Here is an 18,372-nt window from a genome sequence, read left to right as displayed (position 1 = left end):
TGAAAGTCAAACCAGTCAGAATACATATGCATCTCAGTTTCAGAGCAGGATCAAAAATAAATAAATAAAAACATCAACCCACAGTTGGCGTATGGATAAACAATGATGACGTAATGGCTTTATGTGATTGGCTGGTTTTCTCTTGATGATGTCATCATGTAAATCTGTGTAAATGTCCGTTTTGGTAATAATTCAGTGTTGTCAGGTAATTATAAAGAATAATATAATTACCTGGTAAACTAAGTGTGTGTGTGTGTGTGTGTGTGTGTGTGTGTGTGTGTGTGTGTGTGTGTGTGTGGTGAGAGAGAGACTGAGAGTCATAATGATGCAAATCAGAAACTAAAATAAGCTTTATGAAAAACTGCAGATTCACAAACACTGTACACTATTAACTTTCTATTGGATATTTAAAAAAGTAATAATAATAAAAGCAAATAGCATAATAAACATTCAACCAATAAAATCTCATTAAAACTGTCACATGATACCCGCTATCTTTAAAGTGAACTTGGAAACCAGAAGTGCAAAGGGTCTATAAATGAAGTCGGAAATGAGAGATTCAAAGAGTCACTGTCTAAACGAATCAGTGAGTTGATGACAGTCTTCATTTGGAGTCAAATACAAGCGGTTCACAGTCATTCAATATGTAAATGAATCAGAGAATCAGTAGGAGTCAGGAACAAAAAAAATAAAATAAAGAAAATGATTTGGCAGTCTGTGAATCAGTGAATTAAAAATAGCTTTCAAGTGTAGTTGTAAAAAAAAATTATAAAACACGTTCACAGAATCATCTAGTGCCTAAATGATTCAGTGAATCTTATTCAAGAAGATCAATTTGAAGAGTCGCTCAATGACTCGATTTTTTTAGTCTTGTGTCACAATTTCTCAATGATTCAGTATATCACTAAACGGGCTGTAGAGATTAAGGAGTCACTCAGAGCGCAAACGACTCAGTGAGTCAGCAGTAGTCCGAATGTTCCTCCTCTACGTAATTTGCAGGAAACAGTCCGACCTGTGTATACACACACACAGACAAAACAATTAAAACAAGAAGTGACAAATGCAACTACATATGAATTCTGTGTGTGTGTGTGTGTGTGTGTGTGTGTGTGTGTGTGTGTGTGTTACCCGGCCGTAGACCTCTCCTTTCCACCAGCCATTGTGTGCTTTCTTAGAGATGATCTTCACCGTGTCCCCTTCTCTGAGAGAAAGCTCGGTCCGATCCCGCGCTGAGAAATCGTAGCGCACTTTAGCTGTGCCAAAATATCGCTCACTCATACCTACACACACACACACACACACACACGGTGTTCACCGGAACAACAACCAGGTTTGATCAAACAACGCTTGAGACCCACTCTGAGCTGGAGCATGAGTGTGATCACTCTGTCTAAAGAGAGAACGCAGCTGAGAGACTTCTCATGTTGAACCGGGGGAAACAGTCAGACACTGATTCAGTCTTGATGTTTCGCAGCCCTGCGGCTGAAAGCAGGTGCGGCAAAAAAGCACTAAGAATTTTGCGGGGGTCTCACTGAAGCACTACTAAACTCAGCAAACCGAGCTCGCGTGCTATGATGATTCTTTGTTCCGCAACCGGTTGGCCATTCACGCAGAAAACCTAATCAGAGCACGCTGACCATGTGCCATTCCTCCCACACCGGCCGATTGGTCTGAAAGCAGACCTGAGATCGAAAAGAAGGAAGTCGGACATGTTCAAGCAAAAGGAACATGGCAGGTAAGATAGGCACATCTATACTATTGCGAAAAGGAACGTTTTTAAGTGCATTGCAGCCTAAAGGGGCGGTCACGCTAGACCTTCAGCAGGAAATTTCATCAGAGACTGCTGCAAATATGGGAGGCAACCGGATATGACATCACGTGCCAGGCCATTGTTGGTGTTTTTATTTTATCCACACATCATAGATCTGATGTGCTTGCACTGTTATTGTTGAAAGCGTCTGCAAAGGCAAAAGAGAAAGCTGTGGGTTCACCCTGTCCTCCAAAATAAGAAATTTACAAAGATTTGTTTCAATGTTAAAATACACCTGTATTCAGCAACACTCACAATCCAGGTGTTGATTTTATGTTCTATTAAAGCTGTGTTGTATAAAACAGGACAGAGCGACAGCACTGTCATCGGTGCGTCCTCCATCTTGGATTTTCTGAAGAGGTCACGCCGTGACGTGTCGATCATCTACGTGATAAGAATTCACGGGTCACCAAACTGGAACGCAGCGAAATGCGAAGCTTCTTCATATCGAGCATTCGCATGCATATGAATGGAAGTCAGTGGAACGAAAAGTCTAGAGTGAGTTCTGCTTAAGACCTGAGAACGCCCTCCGAGGCCAGTGAAGCACACAGTTTAACCCCGATGATAGGAAATAAGAACATTACACTGTCTATTCCTTTATCATGGTGTTCACGATCTGATTATTTTCCACCGCTGGACGATTCTGGGATCACAGGAAACACCTTGGCTGAAAAAATGTTAGAAATTACACTCGTCCCCCTCGAAGGTTTTGGTAACGGTGCAGAGGCTCACTTTGGCTCTCCTGAAACCCTGTCTCGGTCTTCTTTTTGGATATGTCTGCACGTTCTATGGGATTTGGTCTCGGCTTTTGTGACTATGTTTTGGATCAGCCTAGTGGTATTGTCTGACCTGAGACGTTTCTGTGGCCTGTTACCTGACATTAAGTTTGGACTGAAGAAGAAGAAGAAGAAGAAGAGGAAGAAGAAGAAGAAGAAGAAGAAGAAGAAGAAGAAGAAGAAGAAGAAGAAGAAGAAGAGGAAGAAGAAGAAGAAGAAGAAGAGGAAGAAGGACTATGGACTGTATTATTAAACCTCCTGCATATGGATACTAACCATGTCCATGAATCCTCTACGTTACAGAATGATTTGTACTCAGTTCTAGTTACACATGTACAGTATGTTAGTGTGTGTGTGTGTGTGTGTGTGTGTGTGTGTGTTACCTCTGGTAGGTGTGTGTGTGTGTGAGTGTGAGGACACACTCTGCTCCGGTTGCTTGTGTGGAATCAGCAGACGAGTGTCCACGTCTTTAAAACACTCCTTCAGAGAATTCTCCTGATAATAATGAACCAATTCCTGTCAGAGAGAGTGAAAGAGAGAGAGAGAGAGAGCGAGAGAGAGAAAGAGAGAGGGTTTAGAAGAATCAGAATGGTCTAAATGATTCAGTGAATCATTTCATTGTCATAAGTATACAGTAAAAGTAAAAAAAAACACTTCTACTTAAATCGTTCGCAAGGTTAAATGGGTGGATTAGAGCAGGGACGAGAAGAAAGAGTGCACACTATCACTCACCCCCTAGGAAGGGAAGTAGTATTTACTTACAATGAGCCCTTTAAAGGCTTTCTTGTCATTTATTCTGTAGAGACCTTCAGCCAGAGTGATCTTAATATGGCGGATGTCCATGTTAAACCTGAGAGACACGAAGAAGAGATGAGAGAGACAGAGAGAGTGTGTATTTTCAGACTGGTATAAAAATAAAAATGTGTGTGTGTGTGTGTGTGTGTGTGTGTGTGTGTGTGTGTGTGTGTTACTTGATGCTGATGGCGAACTCTCCTCCATCCTTTTGCCTAATCAGGAATGTACCATCAGATCGAGATATCAGGAGACTCTTGGCCTCAGAACGGTCCATGTTACCCGCATACCTGACAAACACACACACACACACACACACACACACACACACACACACACAGGTTAGGTTTACTGAGGGCCTTTTGTAAAACCAGAGTTGGGAAAAAGTATGATACAGTATGATACAGATATTCTGATCTGTGTGTGTGTGTGTGGGGGGGGGGGGGGGGGGGGGGGTTGGGGGCTCTTACCAGGGGAGTCCTGTGAGGTCAGGAGGTGGTCTCTGAAGAATACAGAAAAGAACAAGCAGCCAGTATTACAAACATTCCTCAGCATCTAAATCACTCAGTGATTCACTGAATCATTAATCATTGAATTGTTTATAGTCTTAGGGTGGAGTCACGATTAAAAGACCAAATAAATGAGTTAATGATTCAATAAATCACTGAACTGGCCATAGTCTTTGGTTGGAGTCACAATTAAGAGATGCAAAGAGTCAATACATGTGTTAACGACTCATTGAATCATTGAATTGGCCATAGCTTTAATGTGGAGTCAGAATTCAGTGTCGAACTTATTCAGTAGATCATTAATTTGACCTTTGACCTCTTAAACCCTGTTTGACTCACCGGTAAGAAGGGTTGAACTTTACTGCAGGGGAACCAGCCAACCTCGCCTACCGTCAGATTCCTGCCCTAAAACACACACACAAACACGTGTTTGTGGATTTTTTTCTATTTTCTATGTTCTGTATTTGTGAGAAAAAATAATTTCCTTTGATGTATTTGACACCTGAAATATATTAGTGTGGGAACCTGATCTGCACCAGGCTTGTGGTTGTGTCTATGATTTTATGCAGAGAAAAACCACAGCCTTAAAATAAAGACATAGAGGATTTGCGTACACTGAAGCAATGTATTCTCACATTTAATGAGGAAATACAAGCAAACTGTATCAGGTTAATTTAATCTGCACAATCTCGGTTAAACTTCACCGCATCACTTTCAAGCAAGAATGGTAAAGGTGAAAAATGCTAACAGCAACGTTACCATCAAATTGGCCCTAGTCTTTAGTTGGAGGCAGAGTTAACAGATTCAAAGAGTCAATAAGTGTGTGAATGACTCACTGAATCACACATTCATATCTCAACTCCAACATGAACATGATATTTCATAAAGAAATAATTTAATATTCTGTAGATATTAATAAACAGCTTGATATGATAAATTATTCATATTTTCTATCGATCTGTATAATTTCAGTAGTTTTTACTGCATTTATCATATTTTTATTATTTTAGTACATTTTAAATAGTTCTCATTATTTTTTTTATAAAGCAGCCTTTTCTTGTTAGTTTTAAGAAAAATGTATTCACTTAAAATGAGCAAAAATAAATTCGTAGTAAATTCATAGTAAAGGAATACAAATAAGTAAAATGATTTAACTGCACTGGCAGGTCGTTTTTATTCTCTCTGGCATTTATATTTATAAAGAAACTGTTTGTTGACTTCTTGCTTGTGTAAATGTGTACATTTCTCTGTAAGGAACTGTAATGTACTGCTGATGAGATTTAGTTTTCAGTAAACACACTGACTTGTGGGTTTATACTGTAGTGGATTTATACTGTAGTGGGTTTATGTTGTAGTGGATTTATACTGTAGTGGATTTATACTGTAGTGGGTTTATGTTGTAGTGGATTTATACTGTAGTGGATTTATACTGTAGTGGGTTTATGTTGTAGTGGATTTATACTGTAGTGGATTTATATTGTAGTGGGTTTATGTTGTAGTGGGTTTATGTTGTAGTGGATTTATACTGTAGTGGATTTATACTGTAGTGGGTTTATACTGTAGTGGATTTATATTGTAGTGGGTTTATGTTGTAGTGGGTTTATGTTGTAGTGGATTTATACTGTAGTGGATTTATACTGTAGTGGGTTTATACTGTAAACTGGGAGAGGACGAGATGTCCGGCTGTAACACTTCACTCAGGAATCGATGACCGTAAGAGGATGTTAAAGTGCTGAACCACAGCTTTATTTTAATGAACCGAAACTAAAAAGCCGACCAGTTTCACTGCTGTTCTCAGGGAAATCAGGCTGTGTGGTGAACAAAGCAGAACTCACTTCAGATTCCCAAAATACTAACAGCTCACGGTGAAGTAAAGCTAATCGTCTCTGATTCAAACTGTGCTTGGTTCATTAACATTTTCACCACAGTTATCCTCGAACAAGTCACATTTCATTTGATTAAAAGAATAATTCAGTAATCGTCCGACACTTAGCATCTAGAAATGCAGTTAGCATGACTATGCTAGCCACAATTGCATGCGTGACAGCAGAGGTTTCTAAACATGCGCTCTTGTCAGTCGTCTGAACTTTTTAACACTGAAGAACGATCGTGGAACGATCCGGGATGTGTCATCTCAAGCCCTAATACAGCAAAAGAGGACGAGGCGACTTTTATTTTAAACAAAACCTCACAATGAACTCTGATACTGAAAGAAAGAAAATGTTAAATTCACTCATTAGTTACTAGCAACACACAGCATAACAGGTTAGCGCATGCCAGCAGGCTAACATACGCAAACCTGACTGGACTTCTGAGTGGAATTATAAGCGCTATCGCTAAATGTTCATAATTTTCAGTGTTGATGCTAAGTAGCAGGTTATTGCTGAGATTCAAAAGGAGTCCAAGTTTTAAAAAACACAATAGAGACCATTACAGAAATTCTAACAGTTACCATTACAAACCATCAGCTAACATTTAAAACCATTAGCATTACTGGACCTTAATGGTATCCACTAGACATAACATGCCACCAATAGAAGGCAACAAATTACCAGTAGGGTCCATTAGAGTTTCCATTAAAACCAATACAATCCCCATTATAAACATTAAAACCATCTATTGGTTTCTATTGTTTTTTAGCTAAAGGCACTGGCTCCTGAGTTCTTGACTTACGTGTGGCCCGAATGTCCACTTAGCATCATTATGCTAACTTTTAATTCCTGTTAGCAGCAATTATTTTCTATTCATGTTAAAAGATTACATAAACGCTATAATAAGTAGGATGAGAAGGTTAAACAGTGAAGCCCCACCTCCCACCACTGCAAGTCAACGTCAGCGCGCGTGAGCTCGATGACATCACCCACAGTGAGATGGAGTGGTTGGCCGAAAGCCACAGGGGGCGGAGGCACGGCATAGTAATCATGGCACACCTCCATCTTAGGAAAACCTGAGAGAGACAGCAAGAGAGAGAGAGAGAGAGAGAGAGAGAATGTAAAGCTGGTAGGAAACGCATGCTAATAATAATAATGCTAATGATAATGCATGATAGTTAGCACGAATGTTGGCTAGAACGCTAACATCAGCTAACCTGACAGGATTTTAAGGGATATTTTTAAAGGTTGATCATCTTCAGTGCTAATGCTAACAGGCTAACCTGATTTCTAAGGGAACGTGATAGCTATCATTTTCAGTGCTAATGCAAGCTTGCTAGCAAACATGAATTAACAGTTTTTTTTTAAAAAAATGATAGTGCTAGATCGCAGCAATGTCTTCTGGGTAGTTTCTCCAGAAATCTCCAGTAATTTTATCTTGATCTGTGACGTGACAGAGTACGGTAACAGCTGTTAAGATGGCAGCAGGGCTTGTACCAGGGGAATGGCAGGAAGGCATGAGAATGGCAAGGGCACGTGGATGAGGGCAGGTTACAGTCAGGGTAGGGCTGAGGTACGTGGATTAATGTGAATGTGAGTGAGCTCACCTGGTTTGGTCTGTCTCTGAGTGGCAGCTCTCGACTTGCTCTAAAGGGAACAAAGGCATGTGAATTAGTTTTGTTAGCATCTGCATTCCATAATATAAGGTATGCTTTGGAAATCCCACAATGCAGTGCAGTAGGTTTGTTCTCTATTTTGGTCAGAATGTGCCCATAATGCACTTATAGGCACTGGTGTGGACACAGGGTATAAAAAAGAACCATTTATCAGCTAAAGGAAGGAAGATATGGACTGAACCATTTGATGGTGTGCAGGGGGGATGTTGTAAAGACTGACCTTTTTCACAGTCACAGAGTTTTCTGGAAAACACACACACACACACACACACACACACACACACACACACACACACACACACACACACACACACAACATAAGATTCCATTTTGATTCTCATTAAATGTCCACACAAACGAATGAATGAAATCAGACCTGCATTGCGTCCACACATGGGAACTCGTCCCAGACACTCCTTATGGGCGGCCATTTTACAACGGCTGCAGCGGTAACCCTGGTAGAAGATCCCTCTGATGGAGAAAGATCATAAACAAACACAACCTCCATGTTCAATAGGCTTTCTCTATTGGCAAATCAAAGCAGGAAGCTAATTTCAGTGAAAAACAAAAGAGATGATTTTTTTTGTTACACGGTAAAGTGACAAATCCAAACAGTTCCATCGGCTCGAACGATTCCTCGGACCAGTCCTATGGCATGTGTGGTCTGAACTTTCTTCAATTACAGCCATATTATACAATCTTAGAACAGTAGTTTCATCCCATTCTGTCGTACACGACCTCTCGTTAAACGTGTATAGAGACATTATGAGGAAAAACAAAGCTCGGAAGGAAGTAGCAGAGATCTTGCTGCCTCTGATGTGCATACGTACAGGAGCTAGCACTGCTAACGGAGATAGCAGTGCTAGTTAGCAGCCACCTCAACAATCTTCTTGAGGTTTATGTTTTCTCTCGCAAGTTAACGACCAACGCCTGTTATAGTACCTACTCAGCAAGGCATGAGGTCTCTTTCCAGAACCTTCAGACCAACTGTCCCTCAGTGGTGAAATTAACTTCCAACTTTAGTGTATTTACGTAAATATTTTTCTCTAGTAATTATGGTAATTTTTCAGGGCCAACAAACATGAAATATTCAACATCAATATTGTTTTATATTATTTCATATCCTTTTATAGGCCGATATAATATCAATATTGTATCCTCATATTACCCAGTCGTACTATACATGATCCAATCGTATCAAGATTTGGGTTGAAAATGTGTAGGAAAGTTTACCACTGAAAATAAACGCTTGGAGAAATTTCCTCCTTAAGTTTAGACAAGATCAACTCCGAGATGGTTTCCGAACTGTTTACCTGAGCAACATCTGACAGGCTTTACAGGAAGTGGTGTCCTCAAAACAGTGCATTTGGAAGTCGTGGCCATTCGCCGTGCAGTTCTCTGGACACATGTTGGACCTGCACAAGTACGCAATCACGTCATATCAGCCATCACGTACAAATGAAGGAGTCAAGGAGAGGAAACAAGTGAAATGCTAGAGTAAAGAAACTGCAATTAAATGTAGGATTCCTCTAACAGCTGTTATAATAATTAATCATTAAATGGTAAAAATTAGCATAACCAGTAGCATTAGAAGTTAACAATTCAAGTTTTTCATGCACTAGCTTACATTTACAGTTATGGCACTTGGCAGACGCCCTTATCCAGAGCAACTTATATTTATCTCATTTACTGTATACAACTGAGCAATTGAGGGATAAGGACCTTGCCCAAGGGCCCAGCAGTGGTAGCTTGGCAGTGCTGGGGCTTGAACTCCTGAACTTTTGATTAGTAACCCAGAGCCTTTAACCACTGAGCCACCACTGCCCCTGTTCTTGAAATTCTGTAGTTTGGCGGAATCTGGTTTATCTACTTAAGAAGCAAAGTTACAAAAATGTTCGATTAATGTTAAGATGGCGTGGCAGACATGTCACTCACAGAGCCATCTCGAACTGTTCTAGCCATTTCTTCTTCAGCTCACGTGTCTTGAAGTACAGATCATAACCACCTTGACCATACGAATCCATCAGCAAGAAGGTATGTGACCACTACAGTGAGAAAAGAAAACAAGACATAGTTGACACAAATACACACAGAAGAGAGTGAGAAGAGAAAAGAAGACGGCGTGTAAGAGGACCTTTTTGTTTTCTTTGTCTCCGGTTGGTTCGTCTCTCAGCTGGAAATGCTGCAGGTCGATGAGATCTTTCAGCTCCATGTTCTCCCCACTGCGCTTCTTACACACCAGTAGGGCTTTATCGAAGAGAAATGCATACCTGTAGGCAAAATTGACAATTCAACACTGATTTAATTTCAATTTAGCTGTAGTTTTAATTGTAGGGTAGTCTATCATAGCAAAACATCTTAAGGATGGAAAGCTGAGTTGCTGGGTTTGGGTCCATTTGTAATCATGATAGATGTAGCTATGAAAACTGTTTAGCACAATATATATTACTTCTACAGCCATGAAAACTAGGCCAAGTGGGTCACCAGTTACCAGGACCTATAGGTACCAAACAAATCTAATCAATTCCCATTTGTCAAGAAGGTGTAATTATCAAGCAATTCCATTGGGCCACTGGGTCAGTTATCAAGATCATGCTGGTGCACACTACACCACTAGATTGCTTGGATCCAAGACAGAATAATTTTACTGGGCATTGTCAGTTACTAAACCCATGAATACACAAAACAACCCAACTAGGTGGTTGTGGTTCAGGTGGTAGAGCGGGTTGCCCACTACTTGTTGGGTTGGCGGTTCGATTCCCGGCCCACGTGACTCCACATCCCGAAGTGTTCTTGGGTAAGACACTGAACCCCAAGTTGCTCCTGAAGGCAAGTTAGCACCTTACATGGTAGCTCTGCTACCATTGGTGTGTGAGTGTATGAATGGGTGAATGAGACACAGTGTAAAGCACTTTGGACAAAAGTGCTATATAAGTGCACCATTTACCATAACTAGGTCACCAGTTGTCAAGACCCTGTGAGTACTGAATCACTCCATAGAGTCACAGGTTACCAGGATCATACAACTACTAAAGGACTTCACTGGAATGCCAGTTACTTATACCTAGCAAGTACAAAACCACTCCACCAGACTGTATGCACCCAGGACATTGCAGATACTGAGTAACATTATGGGGATTGCCAATTACCATACACATAAAGGTGAAACATCACTCCACAAGATGCCAGTTACCAAAAACCTAGCGTTTATGAAACACCTCCAATGGGTCACTGGACCCACAAGACCTATTTCCTACAGCTACAAAACACCTGTAAGCCAGTTTCCAAGACCACACAGCTGCCAAACAACTCCAATGGGTTTCCAGTTAACAAGACCTATAAGGTATCAAGCAACACTAGTAGGTGTTACCAAAACACCAAAACTCCTCAGGTGCCGAACAACTCCACAGCAGCACTAGTTACAAATACCCTGAAAATACCAAACAACTCCACTAGGTCACCAGTTACTAAGATCGTTGTGGTGCTGGACGAGTTCGTTGAGTCACGAGTTACTAAGATCATTGTAGGTTACAAAAAAACCCCACTGGGTTGGCAGTCACAAAAAAAAGTGTATGTACCAAAGAACCAGAGACTGTGAGGGTACTGAACAACTCCACTGTTTCAGTAGTTACAAACACTGTGCAGGTCCTGAACAACTCCATTGAATGTTGATACAAAAAAAGTGCTTTGGACAAAATGATCCTGGCCATCAGAAATGCACATCCAAACACACACACGTTCTGAAATAGTACAAACCAATCACCTGTCTTGCTTGGATTTCTTGTCAGGGGTGCAGATCTTCAGCTCTCCATCGATCTTCGGGCGGCCAAAAAGTGCGAGGGACTGAGTCTGAGTGACAGAAAGGAAAGACAGAAGAAGGTCAAAAGGAAGAAAGATGCAAATAAAAGAAATGTGCAGAGATTTATCTGTAGACACCATGCTTTGTTCCATTTCAGTGTAACTCGACGCTGTGGTTAACTCCACACATTGCTGCAGCAGTCTGCAAAAATTCACTGCATGCAATGGGGACTTTGGGGGGGCCACATCCCACCACACTGTGCCTTTACATCTTGTTTTTTAATCCCTGTGCTATATTACAAAGTGAATCTATATTCATTTCCATGCAGTTCACTGAGATACAATTTAGCGCAAGAACGATGTGCAGCAATACAACACAAAGCTTTGGAAGCAAACAATGAAAATTTTAGTTTGTAAATGACACCACAACTTCCTGTTAAACAGGAAATTGTGTGCACGGCTGTTTCCCTACAACAGCAGGCACTGTTTCCCTTAAGCTTTCATTCAGGCTCTATTATAATGACATTTTCTCACTTGTCCTAATATTCAGTTATATGATATACACAATATATAATAATGCCTGAAATATTCTAATTCATTTCAAAATATTATCACTCTTTTGCATTCAATTCAAGATTAGACTATGTAAGATAGACAAGATTGGGCCTTGAGGTAAAGTGCATTCAATTCGGAAGGCAACATGAGGACAACCGTTTTCTGAGGATCTTAAATTTAGACAAACTTGAACAAGTGTACACAAAGGCAATCGTATAACTGAGGCAAACACAAAAGGCTGTGGGAGTGTCAATGCTGTTCGTGAATAGTTGTAGTTGATATGATTAATAGTGACGGATCGACATGGTATATGATCCTATAGAAGGTGTAGGTGTGTGGAGTTTAGGGTATAGTGGTTAGGGAACACTCCATGAGGTGCATCATTGTTAACTGATGGTATACTCTCCTGTCGAAGGGTTTAGGGTGTATCGAGTACGGTTTAGGGGCCTTACCATGACTTATGAGACAAAACAACTCAACTAGGTCACCAGTTGTCAAGACCCTGTGAGCATCGAATCACTCCACAGAGTCATAGGTTACCAGGATCATACAACTACTAAAGGACTTCACTAGAATGAAAGTTATTCATTCCTTGCAAGTACCAAACCACTCCACCAGACTGCATGTACCCAGGACTGTGGAGATACTGAAAAAGTTAATGGGGGTTGCCAGGTACCAAACTCATAAGGGTGAAAAACCAACGCATTAGGATGCTTACCAAAAACCTTGCAAGTATGAAACACCTCCACTGGGTCACTGGTTAAGAGCATACAGGTGAGACATATGTGACGTCCACTTTTTCAACAGCCTCCATTAGAGAAGTCTCTGAGGCAAAACATTATATCATGACCGTAGCGGTAAATTAGCTAACTAGCAAATTATCGAGGCTAAATGGTTAAATAATAATAATAATAATAAGTCCATATGAAATGAAAAATGGAGGTTTTGTGGCTTTTATTATGAATACAATCGCCTTAAGGTTATCTATAAGCTAGTGCGCTCCAAAACAAGGACGAAATTCGCATTTAGAAGATACACGCTTTCAAAATGTACAGTCTCTATCTACCTCCGATACACATCAGCAATTTTGATGACATCATCCTGCATTTTCTGTCCAATCAAAATACTCTCTAGAATCTGAAATGTCCCGCCCCAACATTATATAAAAATCCACGGTACTAACCGTTAAGTACGGCTTAGCAAGGGCTGTGAGGTAAGCTAAATGCTATTGGCTATTTAAAAAGGGGTGGAGCCACTCGATATGCCCCGCCTTGCTTTCCTGTTTCAGTGGAAATCGAATAAAACTACTCATTTTAAGGTACTTCACGGGGACTTTAAACTAAAATGCTATAATATAGTATAAGTATGAACGATTGTATCTAGAACAAACTTAAAATATACATTAATTATACACAACAAAAATCTATCTAAATGTGCTGATGCTGGAGGAAATTGTTTGTGGAAACGTTTTAAGGTTCAATGGTTGTCATTTATCTATCTGGTTGGATGGTTCGACACTGTACTTCGGTTCACAAATTCTTTTTTAGGAAATTTCTGGAAAGTTTATGGTGGTAATGAACAGAGGAGAAACTTCTGGAACCTACGTTAGTAACAAATTGAGCTGTCACTGGTTAACTCCATTGTTGCACCGTTTGGTTAAATTCCCAATTACAATATACAGAATTTTGGCACATGCCTAATAGTCACATGTTAGGCTAATGCTGTATCAGCACCGAGTGTGTTGAAATGACTCTAATAAATGCTGACTTGGGATATAAAAGTTTTGTGATGCTAAAAAGATCACCAAAAAAAAAAAAATGCTGCTTTAACATTGTTTCCTAGCGTGACCTATCATCTTCACTTCTACTGATCGCATTAACGAGACACAAACTGACCGGGTTTTGCTAAGAAGATGAAATCTTTGCGTTAAAAAAAGTGTGTCATGGGGTAATATTCTGTGTTTCTAGACTGTGATGTATTGTAACTCAGCGTCTAACATGCGGTTTAAAAGAAAAGAAAAGAAAAAAGCCTACAGGATGCAGCGTTCTGGTTTTACAGGGTTGCGTCAGACGCTGTTAATCTGGTGCTTTTGTAGAGCAATGAAACCAGAATGAGACTTTAAGGTTCGAACGTCAATAAGTTTCACCGAATGAAAGATTACAGTAAAAAAATAATAATAAAAAAATCATGGTGGAAAAAAACAATAAATAAATAAATAAATAAATAAAAGTTTAATTAATTATTCAAATTCGAATTCTGCCACATGCCTAGCATTACTAAAATGATCATCTTGGGATAATAGACTAACCTACATCTTTATATATATATATGTATGTATATGTTGATATATAGGGTTTTATATAGGAAGTAATAGGGGTTAGAAGGTGAGCCACTAACATTTGAAACAGGGCAACAGGAAGCAATGACCATATAAGGTGATTGGAAAATGGACAAACAGGACAGAGTTTTGACAAGGAATCGTCCTCATGAAAACAAACAAACAAACAAACAAACAAAAACGATGTTTTGAAGCATCAGTAATATCAATATTGATGATCATGATCATGATGATACTAAATATCGTGACACATCCCATAATAAGTCAATTAAATAATTGTTTGTTCTTACCATGTTCTCGATACAGAGCTGGAAGGCTGTGATCTGACGAATAATCTCGTTATCCCTCTTCACCTCGTTCACACACTGCGCAAGATCCTACACACGCACACACACACACACACACACACACACACACACACACACACACACACACACACACACACACACACACACACACTCGTTTGTCTTCCTATCCTTGTCAGGACCTCCCACTGACACCTAAATCAGGCGTAAAACTAGGTGTCCCCACATAGTCAGTTACTGTCAGATCTGGTCTCCTCCCAGATATAAAAACCACACACACATACACACACACACACACACACACACACACACACACACACACACACACATACACATACATACACACACACACACACACATACACATACATACACACACACACACACACATACACACACATACATACACACACACACACACACACACACACACACACACACACACACACACACACACATACACACACATACACACACACACTCACCCTCATGGCATCTAGTGCAGTGCGTAGGTTGTCCTTATCACTTGGATTCACTGTGTGCTTCACGAGTTCCTGATTGGACACAGAGTGATTACATCCGTTACCTGTGTGTTTGTGTGTGTGAGTTTGTGTGTGTGTGTGTGTGTGTGTGTTTCTTACCTGCAGCAGCAAGTGATACTTTAACACCCTCTGCATAGGCACCATCAGCAGGTCTCTGAGAGAGAAGCGGCCGCTGTTCGCCCTCATCGAGCACTCCTGAACAGATTCACAGAACACACACACACACACACACACACACACACACACACACACACACTTCCTGTTTGGTTCCTGATTGGCTCATTAGAGAACCCCCTGGCTAGTTATCCTGGTCAGTGTGATTTAAGTGATTGCACTTTTGCTCAGTACTGCTCAGAACGCTGTTGAGTTCTGGATCCTGATTGGTCAGAAGGTGTTGATTAGTTTTCGATATCATTTATATTAATACATCTTTCTTATACGTTATCGTTTCTATAGTAACAGCTCGTTCACAGGGACTTGTTTATTTAACATGTGTCCAGTGTCAGCACTGTGTTACAGTCAGAGGTGAAGCTGTAACTCTACGTTCTTCCGACATCTTCATCACAGATTTACACTTCTGTACTGTTTCTCACTAACACACACACACTGTGTTTGTTTATCTTATAACTTGGAGAGAGAGAATAAGAGAGAGATAATAAAGAGAGAGAATAGAGAGAGGGAATAGAGAGGGAATAGAGAGAGGGAATAGAGAGAGAATAGAGAGGGAATAGAGAGGGAATAAAGAGAGAGAATAGAGAGGGAATAGAGAGAGAGAGAATAGATAGAGAGAATAGAGAGGGAATAGAGAGAGAGGGAATAGAGAGAGAGAAAAGAGAGGGAATACAGAAAGAGAGAATAGAGAGGGAATAGAGAGAGAGAATAGAGAGGGAATAGAGAGAGAGAGAGAATAGAGAGAGAGAAAAGAGAGGGACTAGAGAGAGAGAATAGAGAGGGAATAGAGAGAGAGAGAATAGAGAGAGAGAATAGAGAGAGAGAATGAAGAGAGGGAATAGAGAGAGAGAATAGAGAGGGAATAGAGAGAGAGAGAATAGAGAGAGAGAATAGAGAGAGGCTGGTGAGGGAATGAGTGTTTACAGATGCTATAATGTAAGTCAGAACAGGAAGTATCGCAGATGACCTACAGACGTGTAAAAGCATGGTGTGTTGTTTACTAAGTGAAAGCTGTAATTGTTGGTAAGTTGCTGAGGTGTAAGAGGAATAAACACTTGGGGGTGTGCTGTTATAGTAAAATGAACTTCGGGATGCCAGCACCACGCTGTCATTTATTATTTTCCACAAATAGCACCACACGCTGTGTTTATAAGTATAAATGTGGCGTGTCCACATGTTAGCGTGTTAATGTCACGTTACCTCCAGCTTCATCCGGACATCTTCCCTCGCGCTGGAGATTTTATCCAGTTGTTTCGTTGCTGATTCGACCTGACTGCAGTATCGTCCGTACAACAACAACCTGCAAACACGTTACACACAACTAACTCATGTAATACACACTCATCCCAAAACATACACACAGCTATTACACACACAATATAACACACACAGCTATAACACACACAATATAACACACACAATATAACACACACAGCTATAACACACACAATATAACACACACAATATAACACACACAATATAACACACACAATATAACACACACAGCTATAACACACACAATATAACACACACAATATAACACACACAGCTATAACACACACAATATAACACACACAATATAACACACACAGCTATAACACACACAACTATAACACACACAATATAACACACACAGCTATAACACACACAACTATAACACACACAATATAACACACAGCTATAACACACAATATAACACACACAATATAACACACACAGCTATAACACACACAATATAACACACACAATATAACACACACAGCTATAACACACACAACTATAACACACACAATATAACACACAGCTATAACACACAATATAACACACACAATATAACACACACAATATAACACACACAGCTATAACACACACAATATAACACACACAATATAACACACACAGCTATAACACACACAACTATAACACACACAATATAACACACAGCTATAACACACAATATAACACACACAGCTACAACACACACAATATAACACACACAGCTATAACACACACAATATAACACACACAATATAACACACACAATATAACACACACAATATAACACACACAATATAACACACACAATATAACACACACAATATAACACACACAGCTATAACACACACAACTATAACACACACAATATAACACACACAATATAACACACACAGCTATAACACACACAATATAACACACACAGCTATTACACACACAATATAACACACACAATATAACACACACAATATAACACACACAGCTATAACACACACAATATAACACACACAGCTATAACACACACAACTATAACACACACAATATAACACACACAGCTATAACACACACAACTATAACACACACAATATAACACACAGCTATAACACACAATATAACACACACAGCTACAACACACACAATATAACACACACAGCTACAACACACACAATATAACACACACACCTATAACACACACAATATAACACACACAATATAACACACACAGCTATAACACACACAGCTATAACACACAATATAACACACACAATATAACACACACAGCTATAACACACACAATATAACACACACAATATAACACACAGCTATAACACACACTATATAACACACACTATATAACACACACAATATAACACACACAGCTATAACACACAATATAACACACACAATATAACACACACAGCTATAACACACACAATATAACACACACAGCTATAACACACACAACTATAACACACACAATATAACACACACAATATAACACACACAGCTATAACACACACAGCTATAACACACACAACTATAACACACACAATATAACACACACAGCTATAACACACACAATATAACACACACAATATAACACACACAGCTATAACACACACAATATAACACACACAATATAACACACACAATATAACACACACAATATAACACACACAGCTATTACACACACAATATAACACACACAATATAACACACACAATATAACACACACAGCTATAACACACACAATATAACACACACAGCTATAACACACACAATATAACACACACAATATAACACACACAGCTATAACACACACAATATAACACACACAGCTATAATACACACAATATAACACACACAGCTATAACACACACAGCTATAATACACACAGCTATAACACACACAGCTATAACGCACACAATATAACACACACAATATAACACACACAG

General features: G+C 39.6%; 1 protein-coding gene across 1 annotated transcript in view; it reads right to left on the bottom strand.

Annotated features, from left to right (window-relative positions):
• Positions 1-326: 326 nt before the first annotated feature.
• The window catches only part of LOC108258736 (proto-oncogene vav), a 26,376-nt gene continuing 8,330 nt past the window's right edge, over positions 327-18,372 (bottom strand). The window contains exons 10-28 of the mRNA XM_017457599.3: positions 16,343-16,442; positions 15,071-15,166; positions 14,915-14,983; positions 14,416-14,502; positions 11,198-11,283; positions 9,569-9,704; positions 9,370-9,479; positions 8,748-8,849; positions 7,811-7,905; positions 7,655-7,677; positions 7,366-7,405; positions 6,698-6,834; positions 4,227-4,292; positions 3,849-3,880; positions 3,558-3,668; positions 3,349-3,436; positions 2,970-3,102; positions 1,129-1,280; positions 327-1,012 (exon numbers count right to left, since the gene is read on the bottom strand). Of these exons, the coding sequence (XP_017313088.1) occupies positions 959-1,012; positions 1,129-1,280; positions 2,970-3,102; positions 3,349-3,436; positions 3,558-3,668; positions 3,849-3,880; positions 4,227-4,292; positions 6,698-6,834; positions 7,366-7,405; positions 7,655-7,677; positions 7,811-7,905; positions 8,748-8,849; positions 9,370-9,479; positions 9,569-9,704; positions 11,198-11,283; positions 14,416-14,502; positions 14,915-14,983; positions 15,071-15,166; positions 16,343-16,442 (1,717 nt within the window). The 3' untranslated portion in view covers positions 327-958. The remainder of the gene's footprint in view (positions 1,013-1,128; positions 1,281-2,969; positions 3,103-3,348; positions 3,437-3,557; positions 3,669-3,848; positions 3,881-4,226; positions 4,293-6,697; positions 6,835-7,365; positions 7,406-7,654; positions 7,678-7,810; positions 7,906-8,747; positions 8,850-9,369; positions 9,480-9,568; positions 9,705-11,197; positions 11,284-14,415; positions 14,503-14,914; positions 14,984-15,070; positions 15,167-16,342; positions 16,443-18,372) is intronic.

This window comes from Ictalurus punctatus, chromosome 26 (assembly GCF_001660625.3).
Source record: "Ictalurus punctatus breed USDA103 chromosome 26, Coco_2.0, whole genome shotgun sequence".
NCBI classification, from domain to species: domain Eukaryota; kingdom Metazoa; phylum Chordata; class Actinopteri; order Siluriformes; family Ictaluridae; genus Ictalurus; species Ictalurus punctatus.
Note: the sequence above shows the minus strand (reverse complement) of the source record. Positions and strands in the feature narration are given on the sequence as shown.